Source organism: Protomyctophum parallelum (genome assembly GCF_964188405.1).
Source record: "Protomyctophum parallelum genome assembly, chromosome: 15".
In the NCBI taxonomy this organism is placed as follows: domain Eukaryota; kingdom Metazoa; phylum Chordata; class Actinopteri; order Myctophiformes; family Myctophidae; genus Protomyctophum; species Protomyctophum parallelum.
In genome coordinates this window covers 9,901,116-9,923,126 of record NC_139710.1, presented here as the reverse complement: position 1 = coordinate 9,923,126, position 22,011 = coordinate 9,901,116, and the positions used below count along the sequence as shown (strand labels likewise).

Here is a 22,011-nt window from a genome sequence, read left to right as displayed (position 1 = left end):
GTGTGTGTGTGTGTGTGTGTGTGTGTGTGTGTGTGTGTGTGTGTGTGTGTGTGTCAACATGTTATTTATGTTCATTTAGCACAGTAAAGACAGAAAGGTAACTTAGGAGAGAAACATCCCAGGACCTGAATGGAAACAAGACCGCAAGGACTTTTTTCTGTGATATCCTTTTGGACTGTGTGTTTGACAGTACTCTCTGTACCGTTTACATTTCTGCCAATAAAGTATTAAATCATTCAGCAGAGCAAGAGCCAATACATGAACTCCTGCACTTGCTAGAATATGGCATGCATACACAGTAAAATCAGACTTAATTTAATTCGGAGGTACAAATTAAGACTGAAGATTTTACTGCATAACAGCATGATCCACCAGGATATTACCATGTAACAGATGTTTTAGTTGTTCCATGTTACATGTCACACTCGAGGTAGCCTTATTAATCAAAATGAATAGCTAACATAGCCCAACAGAACACCTATTAGTACAGTAGGTTTGGTGGATCTTCTGTAAACTCTATTGTCCCTTCATGTAGTTTTATTACATAATTGAACACTGGTGTTCACACATTTGTATTTCTGTCTAGTTTAAGTTCTAAGTATGTAAATGACATCATTGCCAGTTGGTGGTGATGTTGGGTATCAGTATCTATCTTCATGCCTCTGTTGGAAATAGCAGAATATGTAAACAAATACATGTACATTGCTACCAAAAATATTAAATATGGTGTTCAGATTTGGTCACAGGCAATCTACAAAATACATGGTTGGTCTGATCAAGATTCACAAGTGTGTTCCCTGTTTTATAGGCCAACCTCTCTGTGCTCTTATGGTACTGGAGTCATGTTGAGGGTGTCTGTGTGGATGTCTGGCACAGTCCTCTCAGGTCTCAGACACACTGCCAGACGCTGTGAGCAACAATCGGGACAGAAAGGGTCTCAAATTAGAAACAGCATTGGGTACTTGATGAATGAGAAATTTGGACTTTCCCAAAATCCTATATAAAAAATTGGCTAATGGGTGGGTCGGCTAATGGAGTGCTGTGCTAGTTGTATCAGCAGTGCAACGGTGCACAATGGCCCGAACTCTAGGTGTGAACAATCTTTTCAAAAATTCAAAACTTTTCAATTATTATTATTATTCATTTATTTTCTTTAAAATAAACCAACTGAAAATAGCAGATAGAAGCTCACAGCACAACACTGAATGCTTAGTAGGTAGATCTTATATTCTGCTATTCATGATACGACAAGGTAGGGCTTAAACCCTCTATACTTTGTGAAGTAGTACTGACTGAGATGACAGGGGTTGGCTCTGTACTAATCTGTACTGGGTCTGCTTTCCCCCCCTCTACACCAAATCGCTCTGCCGAAAATAGATGTTCTACAACAAGCTTACACAAGCTTGTCGATTGGCTATTTTCTGCAAATGTTCCCTCCAGAATATGGATGCTGAAGTGGTCAAGTGGTTAAGGGGTGTGCTGTCACATGTTGCTAAATCTCATATAATTATATTACTTTGTCGAAAATGTAAAAAAAATGTACATGAATAAACTGTATGAGATCTACTGACCTGTTTAAGTGATCCAGGGGTCCACACTAGTTTGTATACCATATAGATTGGGATCCACATGAAGGATGAGAACCCAATGATGTAGCCCACTGAGATGCTCCATTCAGGGTACTTGTAGTCAAACAACGTAAGGGGTGGTGCTTTCAGCAGGGAACTCACTATGATATACTAAAAAGAAAAAATAGGTAAGAATTGTGGAACCAATCCTGAAGAGATATATTTAGAAATCTCTCTCTGTCTCTCCTTGGGATTTTGTGATAACCATTAAGCACACGTTATTATTGCATAAACTGTATACAGAATTACTCCCCGGGGTCTATCCATGGCCCCCTAATTTATTTCCCTAGTCTACACCAACATCTCTACACTGAAAATGGCAGATCTACATGTGGGCTGTATTTTGCGTGTCTTAAGTACCAGGTCTTATTCCCTAACTTGAGTAAACTAAAGACCTGGAGGTGTGATCAATGCTCTTTGGCCACTCAGAATAGCCAAATGGCATTGATCACACCTCCAGGTCTTTAGTTTACTCAAGTTAGGGAATAAGACCTGGTACTTAAGACACGCAAAATACAGCCCACAAGCTCAAAGTGCATTGCAAGATCTGCTATTTTCCTGCGAATATTTAGAAGCTTTCATCATTTGAGTTCCAGGGCACTGAGGAGGGCAAGGAGAATCATGGCCGACCCCTCCCACCCTGGCCACGGCCTCCTCACCCTGGTTGCGGCTGCTGAAGGGCGAAGACCTGGTTACCACACTGCTCCGTTTTTCCATACAGCTGTCACGTTTTCCTTTTACTTTATACCTGATGTAACCAAGTCTTAGTGCTTTTTCTGGTTTTATCCTCATAGCAGATTTGTATTGACCTATACAAATGTCAATCAAGCCTGTCAGTGTGGTAACCAAGTCTTCGCCGCTGAAGGCTACGAAAGCCTGCCGTAGAGCATAGACATAGTTTTTTCTCCTCAGCTGCTCAATGACTCTAGATTCCCTCCCTCCCCCACCCCCCCAGTGACAGTGACACTGGCACTTTTGACACCGGCAAATGAATGATGCACTATATACTATAACTGCACTTTATATTTATGTTTTTCCCTGCACTGTGTTGTCTTGTGTCTTGGTTTTTATGTGAAAAAATAATTGAACGCACACACGTTAATGTCAAGACAAATTCCTGTGTGTATACACAATGGCAAATACATCTGAATCTGAATTTTGTTAAACAATGACTGGTCATTTTCATAGGGTTTCTAAGCCATAGTATTTATTTCCCTAATTCATTTTCCAAATGCATGTTAATGTAATTTCCATCAAAATTATTTATAGTCATGGGGATTTATAATATACCTTTCTAATGTTTTTACGGCCTGTCTTAAAATCATAATCCTTATGTCCAAGGCTAATCTCACAATCCGCTGTACAGCACCCGAAGTAGGCAGAAGTACCTCCCTACATCATATGTGGAAATATCAGATCTACAATCTCTACGGCTATTTTCACTATTTTAAAATGTTTTTAAAATAATAATAATTCCCTTTTCGTTTTAATTTAATCCTTTCTGAACCGTGCATCGAGTAAGAGACTGTTCTTTGTGACGAGTGCTCTCATTCCTTTTGAAGTTACAGATTCACCCTTAAATGCATGTTTGCGGGGTGCCCGGTGGCCTAGTGGTCCAGGCGCATGCCACATAGGCTCTGGCCTGACAGCGCGTCGCGTGTTTGAGTCCCGTTCATGACGACCTTTGCTGAGTGTCTCTCCCCTTCTCTCTCCCCCTTCCTGTCAATCTTCACTTGAAACTATCACTAAAAAGGCAGAAAATAAATCTTTAAAGAAAAAGAAAAGCATGTTCGCTACTGCTATTTTCCAGTGTGAGCTCTTACCGCTAGAAACGCTGGACTGATGGCCACCCAGCACACCTTCCAGAACAACCCTGGAGCACTGCCCAACATTGCCTGGATGTCATTACTGAACCGGTTGATGCCTGCAAAGGATTTCACAGTAAGACATTACAAATACATTATCACATATACTATTATATCTATATATATTGAAATGCGGTTTTCTTCACACAAAGCATAGTTAGACTTTTTGTTACGCCGTGGCTCTGTGGGAGGCAAGCCGTCTAGAAGTGTGTGTGTGCGTCAGTCAGTCATATATTTATTTATTCACGTTTTCGGGCCGGGTAGGGCATAAAATGTGTGCTAATTACTAAGGCCAGGCGGGGCCTCGGGCCACCTCAGTTAGGGCCCAGTTAGGGCTTAATTTTCGGCCCTGTTGAGAACTCTATTCTTCGCCGCCACTGGTAGCCACTGGTAGGATTTCACTTGATATGTCTCCAGCTTGACTCTGTTTATTAAGCCCATATATGAGCTTAATATTGATGACATCAGGGATCTCCATATATGGGCATAACAGCGATTGTAGGCGTGACGTCACAAGGCGTAATGGACTGGCAACCATATATGGAGGCGTGATCGACCAAGCGACTGACTAGTTTTGCAAGTTTTCATAGTAATCTGCGATTGCAGTTATATAAAGGAAGTCAACCAGTAAGATGCCTAAGGGCGAGGTCGCGTAACTGCTGGGCGAGCAGACTGCTGGGCGAGCGCTGGCGCTTTGGCATGGGGGGTCAGATCAACATGGAATGAATTCTGTACTGGCCATATAAGGAGCATGTCTTGAGTGTACAGGGTTTGATGAGGTCAGATCAACATATGGAATGTCAGAACAGGTCAGTTCCATACAGTATATGGAGATCTAAGGGTGATAATGGGGACATTCTCTTGAGTGTACACCGTTTGATGAGGGCCCAGGTAGGGCCGGGCCTTAATTTTGGGGCCTGTTGAGAACTCTAGTTTTCGCCGGCTGCCGGACGCGGCTGCACTAATAACTTTGGAGCAGTCTAGAGTTTGAAATTTGAATGGACAGGTATAAGTCAAAAGGGAGACATCGAGTTGGGTTGGCGATGTGCGACTACTGGCCAATCACAGCGGGTCTTTACTACAAGCAGCAGTCAGTCTGTTGCTCCGTGTTCAAAGTGAAAGTAAAAGAGCCCTTTTCTGTATGGCATCGAACAAGGGAAAGCTACAACACAGCGGACGCACTTGGATTATCTCTGTCTCTTATTCACGGCCAAACACACGCTGCCTGCTTTTGTTCAAAATGAACGGTTTGTGTGTATCTCACTCAGACACAGAGTATTCACTGCGACACACACACATGGCGCTAGATGAGCGCGAGGTTCTAGTAGGCCTATGTCATAAATGACTGATGTCATAGAGTGGCCAAATGATGTCCAAGATCCACATTGGAGCCTCTGAGTTATTAGAACCAGTCTTGTTTTCCCTGTGGTCAACAACTCAAAGCCACACTGTACAATAAATAAAACACTATTTAATTCCTTGCTTACCATAGAACCAGGAAACTGCAATAACTTCAAGGAAACCGACTGCAATGATGGAACAACCTACGCCAAATTCCTCCAGCAGCTTCACCACAAAGGCTCCACCCTGGCAGTATTGTACAGTATAACAAGATAATGAAACAACTACAAGCAATAAATTCTAATTCATTCAGAAATAACAGGTCTGCAGTGTCTCGTAGAGCTGGGCTTTTGATAATATTTTTCCCTCCTATATACAGCTTTTGTCCCCACACGTCTCAATATTTGACATTGACAATGAAAGGATAAATTAGGTCAAATGTCCCCTAATCTTGTCCCCACACGTCTCATTTAACCAACCAATCACATAAATTCAGTTGTTCATGACATGATGCATGATGATAAGAGCACCCCTCACTTCACACAGGTGTGATTTTTATATTTTCTTGCGCAAGCAGAGTGCGCATGTATGTATGTGTGTGTGAGTGTGTGTGTGTGTGTGTGTGTGTGTGTGTGTGTGTGTGTGTGTGTGTGTGTGTGTGTGTGTGTGTGTGTGTGTGTGTGTGTGTGTGTGTGTGTGTGTGTGTGTGTGTGTGTACAGTATGTATGTATGTATGTATGTATGTATGTATTTGGTTAAAATGGGTAGGGTTTAAAAAAAGGCAAGAGTTTGCTCTGGTGCACTGGCCTAAAAGTGGGTCCTTAAAAACTGCTAAAACTTCTGAAATGTATGTATGTGTGTATGTATGTGTGTATGTATTTATGTATGTATGTATGTATGTATGTATGTATGTATGTATGTATGTATGTATGTATGTATGTATGTATGTATGTATGTATGTATGTATGTATGTATGTATGTATGTATGTATGTATGTATGTATGTATGTAATGTATGTAAAACGGCCATAGCCACTTGATGGCTAAGGCCGTTTTTAGCCCAAGGAATGTTTTTGTGCAAAACAAATGCTTGGAATGGATTCAGCATCATGAAAACCCCCTAGTTTGACATGTCACATGCCATGATGATTCCCCCCCCCCCCTTATAGGTTGTTAATGGTATGGTCACATATTATCAAAATTGCTCAACAAGTTAGCATCCGGCAGTTTCTAAATGCTGAGGACCCATACTCAACATTTCTAACATAAAACGTTGGTGTACACAGTACTGAGTTCACATTCTGGCAAGTGGACTAGAAAGGGGTCTGATAAAATTAATATCAAATATCTAAATGTTGAATCAAGCAATTTAGAAACTGTCTGGGGTGCACACAAAAGCCAGAGTAGATTAAAATGACCCCAGAAGGAGTGAAACACCCCTTTAATTTCATCTGCTCTAGTGTCTAATATCACTTCAGCCTCATCAAGACATCTTCAAGATGCTCTGTAGAAAATTGAAATACATTTTTGATTGTGCTTCTGACTGATATTGATTCATGATTTAAAAAAAATACTCTATTGGTTACTTACATTTGTGAGGGTACTTAGAGAGCCCAAAAAGCAGACAACTACCAAGCCCAGAACCAAGAGTTCTCGTCTGTGGGAGAAATAATCTGGGTATTCATCCAATACAGCAGTGATGATTGCCTCCAGCCCACCGAACTAAGATACACAGCAAAGGCAAGGCAAGGCAACTTGATTTACATACACAAATGCAATTCAGAGACATAAGACATGAAAATGTATTTAAGGGCATAATAAGCCAATTTTTAACACAACTCAGGCACCATCCAACCGAACTGCCTCAAAACTGCCTAAAAACTGTCGTGTTTCCCATTTGACAGTGCCCAGGGGGGACCGCATTGGCATATTTAATAGTTCAAATTTCTACCTAACACAAACAATTCACAATTGTCTTAATTTAGCATCAGAACAAAGTATACAAGTCATTGTGGGAAAAAAAGAAAAGTATGGCATGTTTGTCTAAATAAAAATATCTTAAATTTCTTTAACAAAGTGTATATTTGTTTCTTTTTTTTCTTTTTTCTTTTTACAAAAAGCTGGTGGAGAACATTAAAGTTTTCAGCATAGATTTAGAAGCAGTAAGAGTTGGCTCATGTCTCAGATCCTATGTACATGTATTCCAAATTCCCATTTCCTGCATATCTATTCCATTCTGATTAAGACAACACATAATCATTGTCTTACAACAAGGCATGTGTTGCAATGTAATCGATATTTAGTATAAAATATGTCTTAAGTGGTTAATGGGTAACATTTAGTGTTAATTGTTCACAATTCCTACCGTGCTGTCAAGACCCAGGGTGATCATCATCACAAAAAAGATAATAGCAAAAAATGTTGAGCCCCACATGTTGGCAATGGCTTCTGGGTAAGTAATGAAAAGTAGACTTGGTCCTGCGAATATGAAAAAAAGGAGTGTCACAGTGAATGTTTTAAGCCTCTAAATAGATAGCAGACCACTAAAGTACCTTTGATCATCATATCACAGAACCAGTGGTGCCTTGTAGATTTATCCTTATATTGTAATTGTATGCATATTTCTCTTTACATTTTTACTTATTCTTTATATGTAGGCCTAACTGCAGTTCAGCAGAAGCTTAATTGCACTAAACAATTTCACCCATTCCTTTATACCTGGTGTAAACATAAAATGGTGCAATGTATGATGTGACAATGAAGATGAGTTGAACTTCGTTCAAGAACAGTCTTGCTGGTGATCGAGTTCTGGCACAGTCGTGCAACAAAGTATAAATGAGGCTTTACTAAGTTGCCCCACACTGTAAAATTATCAGTGATGATTTAACTCTCAGATGAATGATCACAACATGAACATACAGCTGTACTTGCCTTTATCCCTGGCCACATCCTCTACCTCCACGTGCCTCTTCTCTGCCATGTGGCCTAGCACAGTGAAGATTACAAATCCGGAGACAAAGCTGGTCAGGCAATTCACTAGACTGGTCACTATAGCATCGCTGTTGAGGAAGAAACGGGGGGGAAACTGTGTTCAAACCCATATTGTTGTAATATATACAGTTATGGTGGAATGTGATGTGAAAGATCAAAAGAGATTTATTTTACTTGCTACCATTACTAACATGAGCTTAACCACTTAAAACTGGCATGTCCTTCAGAATGTCCCTCGAATGTCCAATATCTTTACAGACCCCCCTCTTTTTCTGTTTCAGATGTCGTAGCCTGAGACCGTCTGTGCCCCCAGCACTGGCAAAAGGTTCAAAATGAAATCCTACATTGGCCACAGGCAGACCGCATCCATCCATGCCAGCAAGGTGGTAACTAGGTGCAATTTCCCATTGACAGCCCATTCATCCAAACAGAAAAGTCCTATCTGATTGTAAGTCAAACTCACCAACATTGTAGCTGTACGAAAAGCCTTGAATTATCCTCTTTCTATCTGCAAAGTGTTTGTTTCATAGAAATCCACCGTACATATGTTATGAGCTACTTCCTGTCAAGAAATTCCTTGCAGGTGATTTCTTTTTCTAAGTGTTGGAGTTTGGAAGTGCTGGTTGGATATCATTCAACGGCCCTGCGTACAGGGCTGGACTGGGACAAAAATTCGGCCCGGTCATTTTCGTGCGAATTTGTCACTCACTGATACAGGTAAAGTGAAATTATAATGATGGCAATGGCATTTCTTTTTTCTTGGCGGCCCCCTACGGTCGCGGCCCACCGGGAATATGCCCGGTACATCCTATGGCCAGTCCAGCCCTGCCTGCGTACCACCTGTTTTGAATTTGCACATAATGCAGGAGGGCAGCAGGATGTTGCTTTACTGATAACGAGCACTTCCAAACTCTGACACTTAGAAAAATAATCATCTGCAAGGAATGTCTTGACAGGAAGTAGCTCATAACATGTCTACTGTGGATTTTTATGAAACAAACACTTATAAAAAAGGATAATTCAAGCTTTTCGTACAGCTGCAATGTTGGTGAGTTTGACATTGTTTAATCCAATCAGATAGGATTTTAATTGGATGAATGGGCTGTCAATGGGAAATTGCACCTAGTTTCCACCTTGCTGGCAAGATGGACACAGTCTGCATATGGTCAATTAACTACAATTCTACACATGGTATAATTTACTGAAATGCTCATGTTGGCCAAACCAAATGTTCTTTAAAAATAAGAATTGGGGAACACAACTGCAATACGCACTGGTAATTTTGATTATGCCATGGCTAGGCACTACATACTGGGCCAGGCCAACAATGGCACCCCAGCATCACTATGATTCTGGGGAATTGAAAAGATCACCACCAACTCCTCGCAAGTTGGTGACATTATTAAGAACGTGCTATGCAGAGAGGCCTATTGGATACACACTCTAACCACTTTGGAACCCATGGGCCTGAATGAGGAGCTGAATCTCTCCTGGTTTCAATACATTTCCTCTACCAGCTCTCCACAAGTGCCACCACAAGACGGTCCCTCAGGCTACCACGCCTCTGCTGCCGGCTTGTCGTCTACCCCCCACAGGGGCTATAATATTGTCTCTGGCCACTCTAAATGTATTTGGCCCCTTAAGCAGGACCATTTATAACCTAGTTTGGCTTTCTGCTGTATACATGCTTTTAAAATATAAAAAAGGCTAAAAGATATCTAAAAAAAGTATAATGTTCATGTACTTGAACTTGACCTATATGCGTTTAACTTTTGTAATGTTGATATTTTCATTTATAGCCTAAACTGCAGGCCTTGCCTAACCCCTCCCCTTTTATGATACAACAACAGCAGTCAGTGTAAGCACACCTAAAATTCCATGAGCGGACAAAAGAAGCTGTCTGCCAGTGTCTCTTCCGGGTTTTTAGCAAGGAAGATTAGAGAAGGAAGTGACATGGTCATGTGACAGTGCTGCGACATGACACTTTCATACCATACCATACCATACCATACCATCTTTATTTAGCACATTTTAAAACAACAACGTTGTACCAAAGTGCTTTACAGTAAAACATTTAAAAAAAAAACTTCAACATTAAAAAACAACTTCATTGAAAAACCACAAAACAACCACAAACAACATGCACAGTGTCACATTAAACATCGAACATCTCATACTGTGCTTGGAAAAGCCAAGGAATAAAGGTAAGTCTTGAGGCGTGACTTAAACACCTGGAGGGTGGGGGCTTGTCTTGTGTGCAGAGGCAGCTCATTCCAGAGCTTGGGAGCTGCCACTGCAAAAGCTCGGTAACCTCTGAGCTTCAGCCTGGTTTTAGGCACCACCAGGAGAAGCTGGTCAGAGGACCTGAGCGTCCGTGTCGGAGCATAGGGTTTCAGCAGTTCAGATAAATAAATGGGTGCCAAACCATTTAGACACTTAAAGACAAAGAGCAATACTTTGAAGTCAATCCTGTATCGCACAGGAAGCCAGTGGAGGGAGGCTAGTACAGGGCTGATGTGGTCTCGCTTACGTGTGCCTGTAAGTAACCTAGCAGCTGCATTCTGGACTAGCTGTAATCGAGATATGGAAACCTGGTTTACTCCAATATACAGGGCATTACAGTAGTCAAGGAGGGAAGTCATGAAAGCATGAATTACAGTTTCAAACACAGAGCGGGATAGACAAGACTTAACCTTAGATATAGCCTCCTAAGCTGGAAGAAGCTCTTTCTTACTACTTCATTTATTTGTTTGTCCATCTTTAGGTCAGAGTCGATTTTGAAACCTAGATTGGTGGCAGTAGGCTTCAAGAAGGGCTCAAGGGGGCCTAAAACACCAGGAGGGGACACATGTGCTTGTGTGGGCCCAAACACCATAACTTCAGTTTTGCTGTCATTGAAGTTTAGGAAGTTTAAAGCCAGCCATGCTTTTACATCCTCGAGGCAAGCAAGGAGTGGTTTTAAGGAGTCAGGTTTGTTACGCTTTAGAGGCAAATAAATTTGGCTGTATCCTAGGGGGAGCAGATACAACATAAACAGAATTGGTCCAAGAATAGAGCCCTGTGGCACTCCACAATGGAGGGATGCTGTGGTGGATGTGGCATCCCCTAGGGTGACACGGAAACTTCTCCCTGACAAGTAAGATCTAAAAAATTCTAGTGCTGGCCCTTTAATGCCAACCCAGTGCTCCAAGCGAGAGAGCAAGATACTGTAATCTACAGTGTCAAATGCCGCGGTAAGATCCAAGAGCACCAGAATGAGAGAGTCACCAGAGTCTGTAGCCAAAAATATGTCATTAAAGATTCTTAACAGTGCAGTCTCGGTGCTGTGGAGGGCTTTGTACCCGGACTGGAACACTTCCAGAATGCCATGTGTGTTCAAATGGGGCATCAGTTGGGCCAGGGCACATTTTTCCAAAACTTTGGAATTAAATGGGAGCTTGGAAATAGGCCGAAAGTTGGATAGGATAGAAGGATCAAGGTTGTGCTTTTTAAGCAGCGGCTGTACCACAGCATGTTTAAAAATTGCTGGTACATCACCTGCCAGGCACTGGTTTATGATCAATAGGAGATCCGGCCCTGTAGCACCACTGGTCTCTTTAGCCAGCCGAGGGGGAAGGACGTCTAAGGGGGAGCCAGTTGGTTTTATTTGGGAAATTATTTCCTGTAGCTGAATAAGGGATACAGGCTCAAAATGTTGGGGCAGGTGACAGCAGTAGAAGGGTCATGTGTCGAAGTAGGGATGCTAGCCCTGATGTTGGCCACTTTGTCAATAAAGAACTGTAAAAAGAGCTCACATTTTTCAGGGGAAGCATCAAGACAGATAGGCTGGGGGACGTCAAGTATATCATTTATAGTTTTAAATAACACCTGAGGTTTGTGACAGTTAGTTACAATGATATCTGAAAAGTATTTCATCTTTTCAGTTTTGACACTTTGCTGGTATTTTCGCCAGCTATCACGCAAAATGTCAAATGACACCGTTAGCCTATCCTTTTTCCACTGACGTTCAGCTCGCCTGCATTCTTTTCGGACCTTCCGTGTGCTGTCATTCAACCAGGGAGCCAAATCTCGCACCGGAAGTTACATGAATACAAACCAGTGAATGGAACAAGCTTGACCAGCTCATTACCTTTGTCATATAATCGGTTCAGGCCTATATAAAAGAAGACATCACAGTTAGTTTTCTAATCAGTTGCTTTTCGATGTGCACAGTACATCATTTTATCTGAGGATTTAAACAGCAGCAGGTATTGTTTCTGTTCCGGGAGTATCGCAAGATTTGGCTGCCAGACAGGAAACAGTGGACAGTCTTGTGATACTTGGCACGTTCATAAACGTACTTTTTGCTCTTTAGATACCTCTATAAAATTACACAGTGTACACAGTTTGTTCATGAGCTGGTCACTAAGCTCTCATTAAGTCCAGTGCATTCTGCCGAACTTCCGGGTGCAGTTTGGCTCCCATGGTGCGACGAATATGCCGTCTGGAATTAAAAAATGACGTTGGTGACTTTACCTCCATTTAATATACCTTGGTTTTTAGACAGCTGGTGGATGGAAATGAAGCTCCACCCACACGGCAGATTGCTGCGTCGGCCAGATTCCCGGAAAAGCTTGCCCCAGCGGCATTCTGCTGTCTAAAAACCCGAAAGAGACGCCGGCAGACAGCTTCTTTTGGCTGCCCATGGAAGCTTAGGTGTGCCCAGAGTGTGTGGGTGAGAGTTCAGGTGGGTGGTGCTAAGGTGAAAACCAGGTATACTTAATAAACTGTTTTACTTGGCCTAAAAATGGCCATAGCCGTCATCACAAATGTGATGAGGTCAGTGGAACTTTTGTAAATCTTTACCCCTCTATCACACGGAACTATGTTTTTTGTGTCCATATCACTACGCCCAAAAAATAGTTCCATGTGATAGAGGTGTCAAAGTTGAACGAAAGTTGCGCTAATATTTTAGAAATAGGTCAACAATACAAATGACGTTAGTTTTGTAAATTAATTTACTTTTACTGTGTGGCCCCAGTGCCCCCCACAAAATGACCAGAACTACTTAATATTGACCACCACGGGACTCAGGCAATTAATTAATACAGTTGCAACCACTATATTAATGGCAAGTATTTCATACAGCTTAAGTTAAAAAAAATCTGAACTATCCCTTCTATGGTAGGTGGGGTATCCCAATATTTCCGGCAGAGCTTATTCTGTGGACCTTAATGACCAAATGAATAGAACAAATACAAATAAAAAGGCTACATCGGTCATTGTTCTTGAATGCAATGCTTTGTTCTTACCGATAGCAGTTGTTTGTGAAAGGGTTGTAGCTCGAAAGGGCAAGAAGCACCCCAAATCCAGGTCCAAGAGAGAAGAAGATTTGAGCAGCAGCATCTACCCATACCTGCAGAAATAATATATATATACAGTAATGTATATTCATTCATTCATCACCCAATGAAAAATCTCAAATTATTAATCAAAATACTTTAAGTTTACCTGCTTTTGTTTTGCCTCAGTAGACTTAGCTACAACCAAACCAAAATGTAATTTGATCTATATATTTATTATTTACTGTGACCTATATCTATAATAACATTTTGCAAGCTGAAAAGCGCTACGATAGCCTTAATCTAGTTGCAATACAGCTGTGTTCTGAGTCTGACAGATCTGAAGAGGAGCATGCATGCGGCAGAAAAAAAGAAGGGAGAACATTAGGTATTTGTGAGTGAAACAGAAAGGGAGGCCTTTGTTAATAGGGGGGGGGGGAATCTAAACCAATTATGCATCTTATTATCCTGGTCTGTGGGTTATTTATGCATCTCATCTCATCTCATCCATATTCCCTGCATGGCACCAAAGCACTTACAACTGCTCTGACTTCCAACGATGCTTTTCACAGGGCCAGTTCTCAAAGCACCAGACATATTAGACAGTTTTACCTTTCTCTTTTCTAGATTTTTTAAAATGTAAAATATGGTTATTTCACATCCGTTTGTAACTAAGAGTGAATAATTGTGTTACAACTCACACTGGTTTCAAGGAGCTTGTCCCATTGAGGCTTGAGGTAGAACACCACACCTCTCCAGGCACCAGGCAGAGTGGCACCACGGATCAGCAGGATGAACAACACCACATAGGGCAAGGTGGCAGTCACCCACACTACCTGGCATGGAACAAACCCATGAACAGAGAGGATAGAGAGTACAGATAAAAAATAAACACACAATGCTATTTATCCACTGATTACACGTCTATTATTTAGGGAAAATGCATCCCCAATACCTTGCCTGAGGTTTTCACTCCCTTCCAGAGACTGAAGTATACTATGGTGAAGATGAGAAATAGGCAGAGCATTAGCTGCCAGCGAACGCCGCCAACATTACGTAACCCATCAGATTTGTGGATCTCAAGAACATTCCTCCTGCCAGGATGAAATGCATAAATCAGCTTTTTTTGTATCGCATAATTGGACCCCAATCCTGTTTTCTCATAATTATTATAATCTTTTTTTTCACTTACACTTACATGCACTTACGTACGTGTAAAATTCCTCTGCAGGAGACCTGGAGTAATTTGTCCAGATGACACTGGTATTGGCAAAATAATTGGTACAGTTGGCGGTGTTCCACGCATTGTCACAGTTGGCCCATGGCAACACCATGGAGAAAGAGGAGTAGAAGTAGAAGAGTGCCCAGGCGATGATGGTGTTGTAGTAGAAGGACACGTATAGTGCGATGATACAAATGGCATACCCTATACCTGGAACAGGAATAAAATAATAATAATATAATGGCATACCCAATACCTGGAACAGGAATATGTGGGTAGCCTACAGGGATTTACCCACGGAATGAATATATATACAGTATATATAATCATCTATACCAGGGCTGCCCACACTTTTTTTTACTTCAGAGCTACTTTCAAAACGACCAGCTCATATACCCACCAAATAAAACTATCATCCCATTGCTGAAAATAGTTACAAAATGTAATTGAGGAGCCTTTCATAGGCTACATACAGTGGTGTAGAGGGGGGGAAATGGAAATGGTAGGGTTTTTATTTTTGGTATTTGACTTTGCTACTGATGATTGTACGCAACAACAAGTATTGCATTGTGTGTTTGAGCTGACAGGCCCTTTTTGATGTCAATCAATCAAGTCATCTCAGGTCATCTCAAGCGGCAGATGCAAAAATCGTTTTTTATATTAAAATTATATATATTTTTAGGGCCATGTCATGTGGTCTACCTGCAAAGCCTTTGTGATCTACTGGTAGATCCTGATCTACCTTTTGGGCACCGCTTAACGTCAGATCAGCGGTTTTGTCGGCCAGCGCCAAAAATGCTCCCCGACAGCATAATCGGAGGAAATACCGGGCAGTGTGTATGAGCCATAACGTGTTGACTACACTACACTAATAAGGACACATAATAATAACTAATAACCCATCCGTTACTACATGTGGAGTCAACTCCCGCAATTTCCTTCTTCCCATAGTGCGCAGCAACGTAACATACCAGCAATGGCCTATAGCAGAAACCTTACCTTTGAAAATTGGACAGATGTGTTTCCATATTGAAATGGCACCAGTCCTATGGAACTGGCCCAGTGCCAGCTCCATGTAAAAGAGTGGAACTCCACCAAAGATGGCCATCAAAATGTAAGGAATGAGAAACGCCCCTGCAGAGATTACACAAAGGTAGATTTCATCATGTTCATCAAGGTCAGTGATATGACGTTTTCAGTAGGCTATATAAGATTGTTCTTTTTGTCTTTCTTTTTTATTGTAGAATAATTTGTTCTGTTGGCTGTTTTGAGAAAGACTTAATGTGTATTTATTTTTTTTACTTTAGGATGTGTTGACTTTTTGAGTGGTGCAACCACTCCTATAGACAGCTATGTGTGTCCCTGGGTCCCTGGCTGGCTGTGTCTGTCCGAGCATGAAAATAGCGTGCGTTTGGTTTTCACAACCAAGTGTCACTGTTGCGCAGCCTAACACACACACACACACACACACACACACACACACACACACACACACACACACACACACACACACACACACATTAACTGTATATATGATGATTTTGGGTGTTACAGTACAGTACAGTACAGTACAGTACAGTACAGTACAGTACAGTACAGTACAGTACAGTACAGTACAGTACAGTACCCCCTGGGGACCCCCACACGTAACTGTCATTTCTCAACCATTTCGGACGTGGGGCGGCTCGTCAGAACCTCGGGCCGGCCCCCTGGGCGCGTTCCTGGAGGTCTGGATGTTTCAGGGACCCCCACACGGTAACTCTGTCATTTCTCGACCGTTTCGGACGCCGGGCGGCTTGCCGGAACCGGGCCGGCACCCTGACGGGGACCCCTACACGGGGTTGCACCACTCACTTCACACGGGTGTAAATAATATGTATTAATAGGCCTACTTCCTTCTTTGTCTAGTCTTTTTGCTCAGGTTGCTCGTGATGAAGTCAATACATTTAGCAACTCACCAGAAAGAAAGTATCCAAGGATCCAAAATATGATCAGAAAATAAATTAAAACCTTCCACAATATCTAAGAAAGATCTGTTATTTCTTAGGGAACACAGGGTGCATGCATAAGGTGCAGGAGAGATGCAGTTCAATACCAAGGACAGCTCCTGTTTGTGCCTACTCTCTCATAAGACACCTTTATGTAACACTATAGGCACATAGCCCCAACCACAGTGTGGATATCTTTAAAATAAACACCTTTTTAGCCTGGCTTATTGTCTCCACCAGGCCGAAGGCATGGGGGGAGAGTATGTTTTGCACTCCGTCCGTCCGTGTGTCCGTCCGTGTGTGTGTCCGTGAGCAGCTAATCTCCGGCACCGTTAACCCGGTCGATGCCAAATTTTGCACACACACTCCCTGGATGCCAACGATGAACCTCTGCCCCAAAATTTCCAGAACGGCCTGTTATAGCGCCACCAGGAGGCCGCTTTGTGCAAAACAAGTTTTTGCACAGTACACCTACAGATTTTGTCCAAACATCGCGCAAATTGGTACACAGTCTCTCTAGAGCCATTCAACGAAACGGGTCTTTCAGATTTCTCAGACTCCATCCTGATTGGTTAAGATTGGCTTCCAAAGTTCACAGGAGTGCTCAGTTTCAAACAAAATGCTGCAAATCATGAACACATCGCGTGATTTCCGTGAAATTGTGCACGCACATTCCCACTAGGCCGAGGAAGAAATGCCACATGAACAATTTCAACTCAGCCTCAAGGTGGCGCTATAACTGGCCGAAAAGTGTTTTTACCTCTAATTTTCATTGTTTTGTTCCACTTTTGCTGTGGCAATGTAAACGTCACACACACACACCCAAACAAACATGTTTAAATTACTCCTAAACATTTTGCCAAACATCACACATTCTCCTATCCTCCTGGTGGAGACCTGTGCCCAGAAGGGCACTTTTTCTAGTCTAGTGTTATTTCAACCTGCACTTTTACTGTTATTTCTTATTTTATTTTTATTTTATTTTATTATTCATCTATTTATTCATTATTATGATTTTATTTTAACTATTTTATTTTATTTTAGATGTTGTTTGTACCCTTTTCTCTTTTTATGTTCAGCACTTGAGTTGTATTTTATGTATGCCAATGTGTGCTTGAAATAAAGTTTGCAAAATAGCATCTTATCTGATCAGTGTATTACAGCATGCCAAGTAGGCTGTAGCCTAATTGGAGAAGCATGCAGGCTAAACGCTTACGGTATTTTAGAACAGTTTTACAAACGAGTAAAAATTAAGGGGAACAATAGGCTATACCAGGTCCGAAATTTCAAAAACTCTTACCGCCTCCGTTTTGATAACATATGTATGGAAATCTCCAAACGTTTCCCAGGTCCACCGCAAAGCCAATGACAGATAAGAGAAAATCCATTTTTTTGCTCCATTTGTCCCTCGAGTCCGTTCGTGTGATGATTGGCACGGGAACAGCATTGTTGTTGTATCCGGGGTTTGGGGAGCCTTGGGCGCTTAAACTCACTGCCAAGACCGTTGACTCTTGTTGGGGCATGGTTGGTGGACTCGGCCTATCAAAAGTCAGTCCACCTCCTGCGTGAAGTTTGAAAAAAGTGGCGAGATTCAGAGAGAGAGAGCTGATTTTTCGTACATTAATATCGATGACAGGTCCGAGTGGGAGGAGTTCGGGAGGAGGCTCTCTAAAGATGCACGGGGCATTTGGCTCACCTAGTTGTCACTGTCAGACCTGTCAGTGTCAAAGCCTGATTCACTGGGCATTGCCATTTGGGTTACATAGCCTACCTGTCAGTTTCAGAAAGATGTCAGTGTGTCCTTTTGCACTCAACCTGCACTCATTACTGCAGAAAAGGTCTCTTGAAAGGGGGAAGTTAATTATAGATGGCACAACATTTTTTGAGATAATAAATGTTTTCTTCAGGCACTATCTTGTAGAGACTGTCAGACTGATGTTATTATTCTAAACATAATCAAGCATGTTGCTGTTTAATTGCATGATTATGCGCATAGGCTATACTGTAACGTGTCATTCTGTGGAAACACTGCAACAGGTGATAAATCCAGGTTGGTTTGTTTCCATAACAAATTCATCGTCAAATTGAAAAGATTCACACAGATATGCATTTACTGAAGTTAACGAACAAAACATATTCACATGATGAAACACATTTTGTTTAATTTGAATAATTAAGTTATAGATAGTACAATTTACACAATTCCCGCTCTTTTACAAATATGTTTAAGTTTATTATTCTATGATTTAAGTAAGAAAAAAAGGTGTATATCAAATGTGTACATTCAATTTCAAAAGTGTAAAAAATAAATAAATAACAGAGTTAAATATGGATGATGCTATTAATCATCATATTACATTTTATGGCCAATGTGGAATTGCACTTGAGTGTTTGCACAAATGTTCTCTCATTGGATAGACCTGCAAGTTTCTCAAATCAGTGAAAGTTTGATGCTATAAATAACATCTTTCCTGGTCCATGGGTTAATGTAGTTTGGTGAAGACAGCCGAGAATAGCCTCTCTGTGGCATAACATCACTCGTTAGGAAAACCTAATAAAATGACGTTGTAATCAAATTCACCGCTTTTAGCACTGACTGGTTGAAAAGACTGCTAACCAGATATACAGAGAGGAGTAATCACAAAGGTCATTGAGTGGAGAGTGCATCAAATTAAGTTAGTTTGGGAAGTGGATATGAAAATGAGATAGAGCAGGAGGCATCCAGTGAAATTGTCACTTAAAAGCCAAATGGCAGCCAAACAGTCTGACCTTTTTATGATGCAGCTATAGCCTATACCTCATGACTAGCAGACTGAGGCAACTGAAACTGAGAAAAGCGAAATTCAGTTTGTTTGATAGACGGTGCGTACTGGATAGATAGATAGATAGATAGATAGATAGATAGATAGATAGATAGATAGATAGATAGATAGATAGATAGATAGATAGATAGATAGATAGATAGATAGATAGATAGATAGATAGATAGATAGATAGATAGATAGATAGATAGATAGATTGTGATATATTCTGAGATTATTTATAGTTGTTGAATACACCTTTTTTTCTTACTTAAATCTAATCAGATTCAAAATCCATCTTGCTGCCAGAGATGGGACTGGGAAAGCTGGGACTGGTGCACAATCAGCCTTGGGATAATAAAAAAAATTGGTGCTCAGCCAAGGATCAGGGGCCCTTGAGGGCCAAAGCATAACAGCCAATCCCTTACTATCTCTGGCATTCACTAACATACAGTCCTGTCAATCCAAGTTGACACACACGAGCAGAAGAACATCAGACTGACAGGAATTTGTAGCACATGCCCTGGTGCCTATTAGGGCCTGTCGACTCGAATCACACTTGGACGTGCTGGCCCGAAGATCTTACTGACAGTGTCCACACCCCAAGTCAAACAGACATGGATACGACCTGCATTGTTTCTTTTATTTTGATTTGATTTAGTTTATTGTATAATATTGTCTTACCATTTTATATTGTTTTTATTTGTAGTAATTTGCTTGTTCATTGTCAATATTATTCAGAGGAATGCTATAGCCTCATATTTCCTTGAGGGGGAGATTGTATGATCATCTTACTTGCACTGATTACTGTGGATCAGATAATAACACACAGTAAACTCAAAAGATAAATTATTGTGTAACACAAGTCAGTGCATTCAGATTGTGCATTCAGATTTTACCCCATGCAAATGAGTGTGGTATTGTTTCATGCTTAGATGCACATTATGCTACAATTATAACACACATACTGTAGGTTTGTCGTTGATGAGTAATGCTGGAGAGGGTGCATGTGTAATCAGGCTGAAGTCCTGACATAGCAAAGGTCTAGTATTACAATACATTATCTAAGACTAAGTCATAGTAATGTGTGATTCACCTCTGGAAGGGAATCCCATATTGAAAGAAGAGGGAGGACACATTTACTATCGAAATGTGGTGTGCTTCTTCATCACAAATGTTTGAAAGAAGGAGGTTGCACATCTCATAACCAAGATTCAATACAAATTTATTTTAATAAGTAGAAGTAGAAACCAACATTTTGACAAGGAAGTCTTCCTCAGAGTTTGGGTGCTTCATCACAAAAACACAGACCGTGTTAGAATAGAGTTGAACTTGAAAGAAGTAGGCCTACTTCATTTCATTTTCACCTTCATTTCCAGTTGTAGTTTGAAAATGAAAACATCAAGTTTGTACGTGTTTTTAAATCAGTATACATCTCTCAACCAGTTAATATATAATGTCACGGGTTTGTCGCTTGAATTCACATTATCATGTGTCTTCTGCAGACCGGTCTTGCTCCAAGTGCTGGGTGAGCGTTTTATAGAAACCAAAAAGTGGAAGAGCCATTTAGCATCTGTCAATCACAGGGCCCTGAGAGAAGACACTGATTGGCTCTTCGCTCTTCCACTTTTTGGTTTCTGCAAAATGCCCACCCAGCGCTTGGGGCATGACCGAGAAGACACATGATAATGTGAATTAATGTGACCAGGATGGTTTACCAGGCTAAATTGATTCATCCCCACCCATATTTCTGTGTTGGCACTACTGTTTTTGTTATATCCAAATTATTCACCTATACCAGGATCCCCCACCTCCTCCTCCCACCCAACACTCCCTGCTGAAAGGTGCTGCCCCAGCCCGTATTATAACATGCAGTGACCAGTATCACCTGCCTACCTCCCTGCCTGGATTCCGTCCCCTGAACACGGGCCAATTGTGTTCGTGTAGACCCCCGACAAAGGCGGATTCACCACAACATTCGAACCCACAACCTCCGTGTGGGCAGGTACTTTAGCACTGCACCATGCACCAAATGCTCTGCTGCAATTGTTTTTGATAGACCCTTTTGAGTCAATAATGCAAACCTAAGAAATGTATTATTTGTAGGCTACTTTAAGTACATCAATTTTCCCATACTTAAAAGGATCCCTGACAAATATGCCTTCAAACATTATACTTGCCCTCTACAACTAAAATAAAAACACCTTAAATATTTTATTTCTTTCATAAAAAAAGAATCTTTCACTCAATAGGAATTGCTCCTGTCGCAAGTTGATGATGTCATATTACATGTCCTTAATGGTCTAGCTCTATGGAATGTATGGAATGCATATATACCGTATATGCTAATAAAAAACTACTTCCTGAGGATAATATGAGCATCAAAGCAATATTTTAAATACTTTTTATTAGCACGTGTATCTCATATATTCCATAGGGCATGGCTGGACCACACTGGGACATATGAAATCATCAACTTGCGACAGGAGCAGTTCCTATTGAGTGAAAGATTCTCTATTTATGAAAGAAATCAAATATTTAAGTTGTGTCTTTTTTATAGAGGGCAAGTATAATGTTTTAAGGCATATTTGCCTTATTAGCCAGGGATCGTTTTAAAGGTATATAGGGAAAGTGATGTGTTGGTTTTGGTTATAACAAAAAGGTTTTTGTTAAAAGGTTAAAACACAATTCTGATAGATAGTAGATGATTGCTATAGTAGTGTATGTTCAGTAATAGGGGTCACCCCGTCTCTCCACCTTTTTAATAAACTGTACTGTAGTTACTGTAGTCCTCTTCACTCTGCCTCATTAAACATATATTGAGGGCTAGCCTCTTATAATGTAGTTCTATTCTG

General features: G+C 41.1%; 1 protein-coding gene across 1 annotated transcript; it reads right to left on the bottom strand.

The window, feature by feature from the left end:
- Nucleotides 1-774: 774 nt before the first annotated feature.
- On the bottom strand, nucleotides 775-17,878 carry slc6a4b (solute carrier family 6 member 4b; the record flags this gene model as incomplete). The annotated part of the gene is given in 13 exon segments (XM_083784816.1): nucleotides 775-907; nucleotides 1,572-1,739; nucleotides 3,452-3,552; nucleotides 4,981-5,080; nucleotides 6,424-6,555; nucleotides 7,199-7,309; nucleotides 7,754-7,892; nucleotides 13,116-13,219; nucleotides 13,847-13,981; nucleotides 14,101-14,239; nucleotides 14,358-14,577; nucleotides 15,367-15,501; nucleotides 17,656-17,878. Coding segments are annotated over 13 exon segments (1,788 nt in total). The 3' UTR covers nucleotides 775-826.
- Between the last annotated feature and the right edge of the window lie 4,133 nt (nucleotides 17,879-22,011).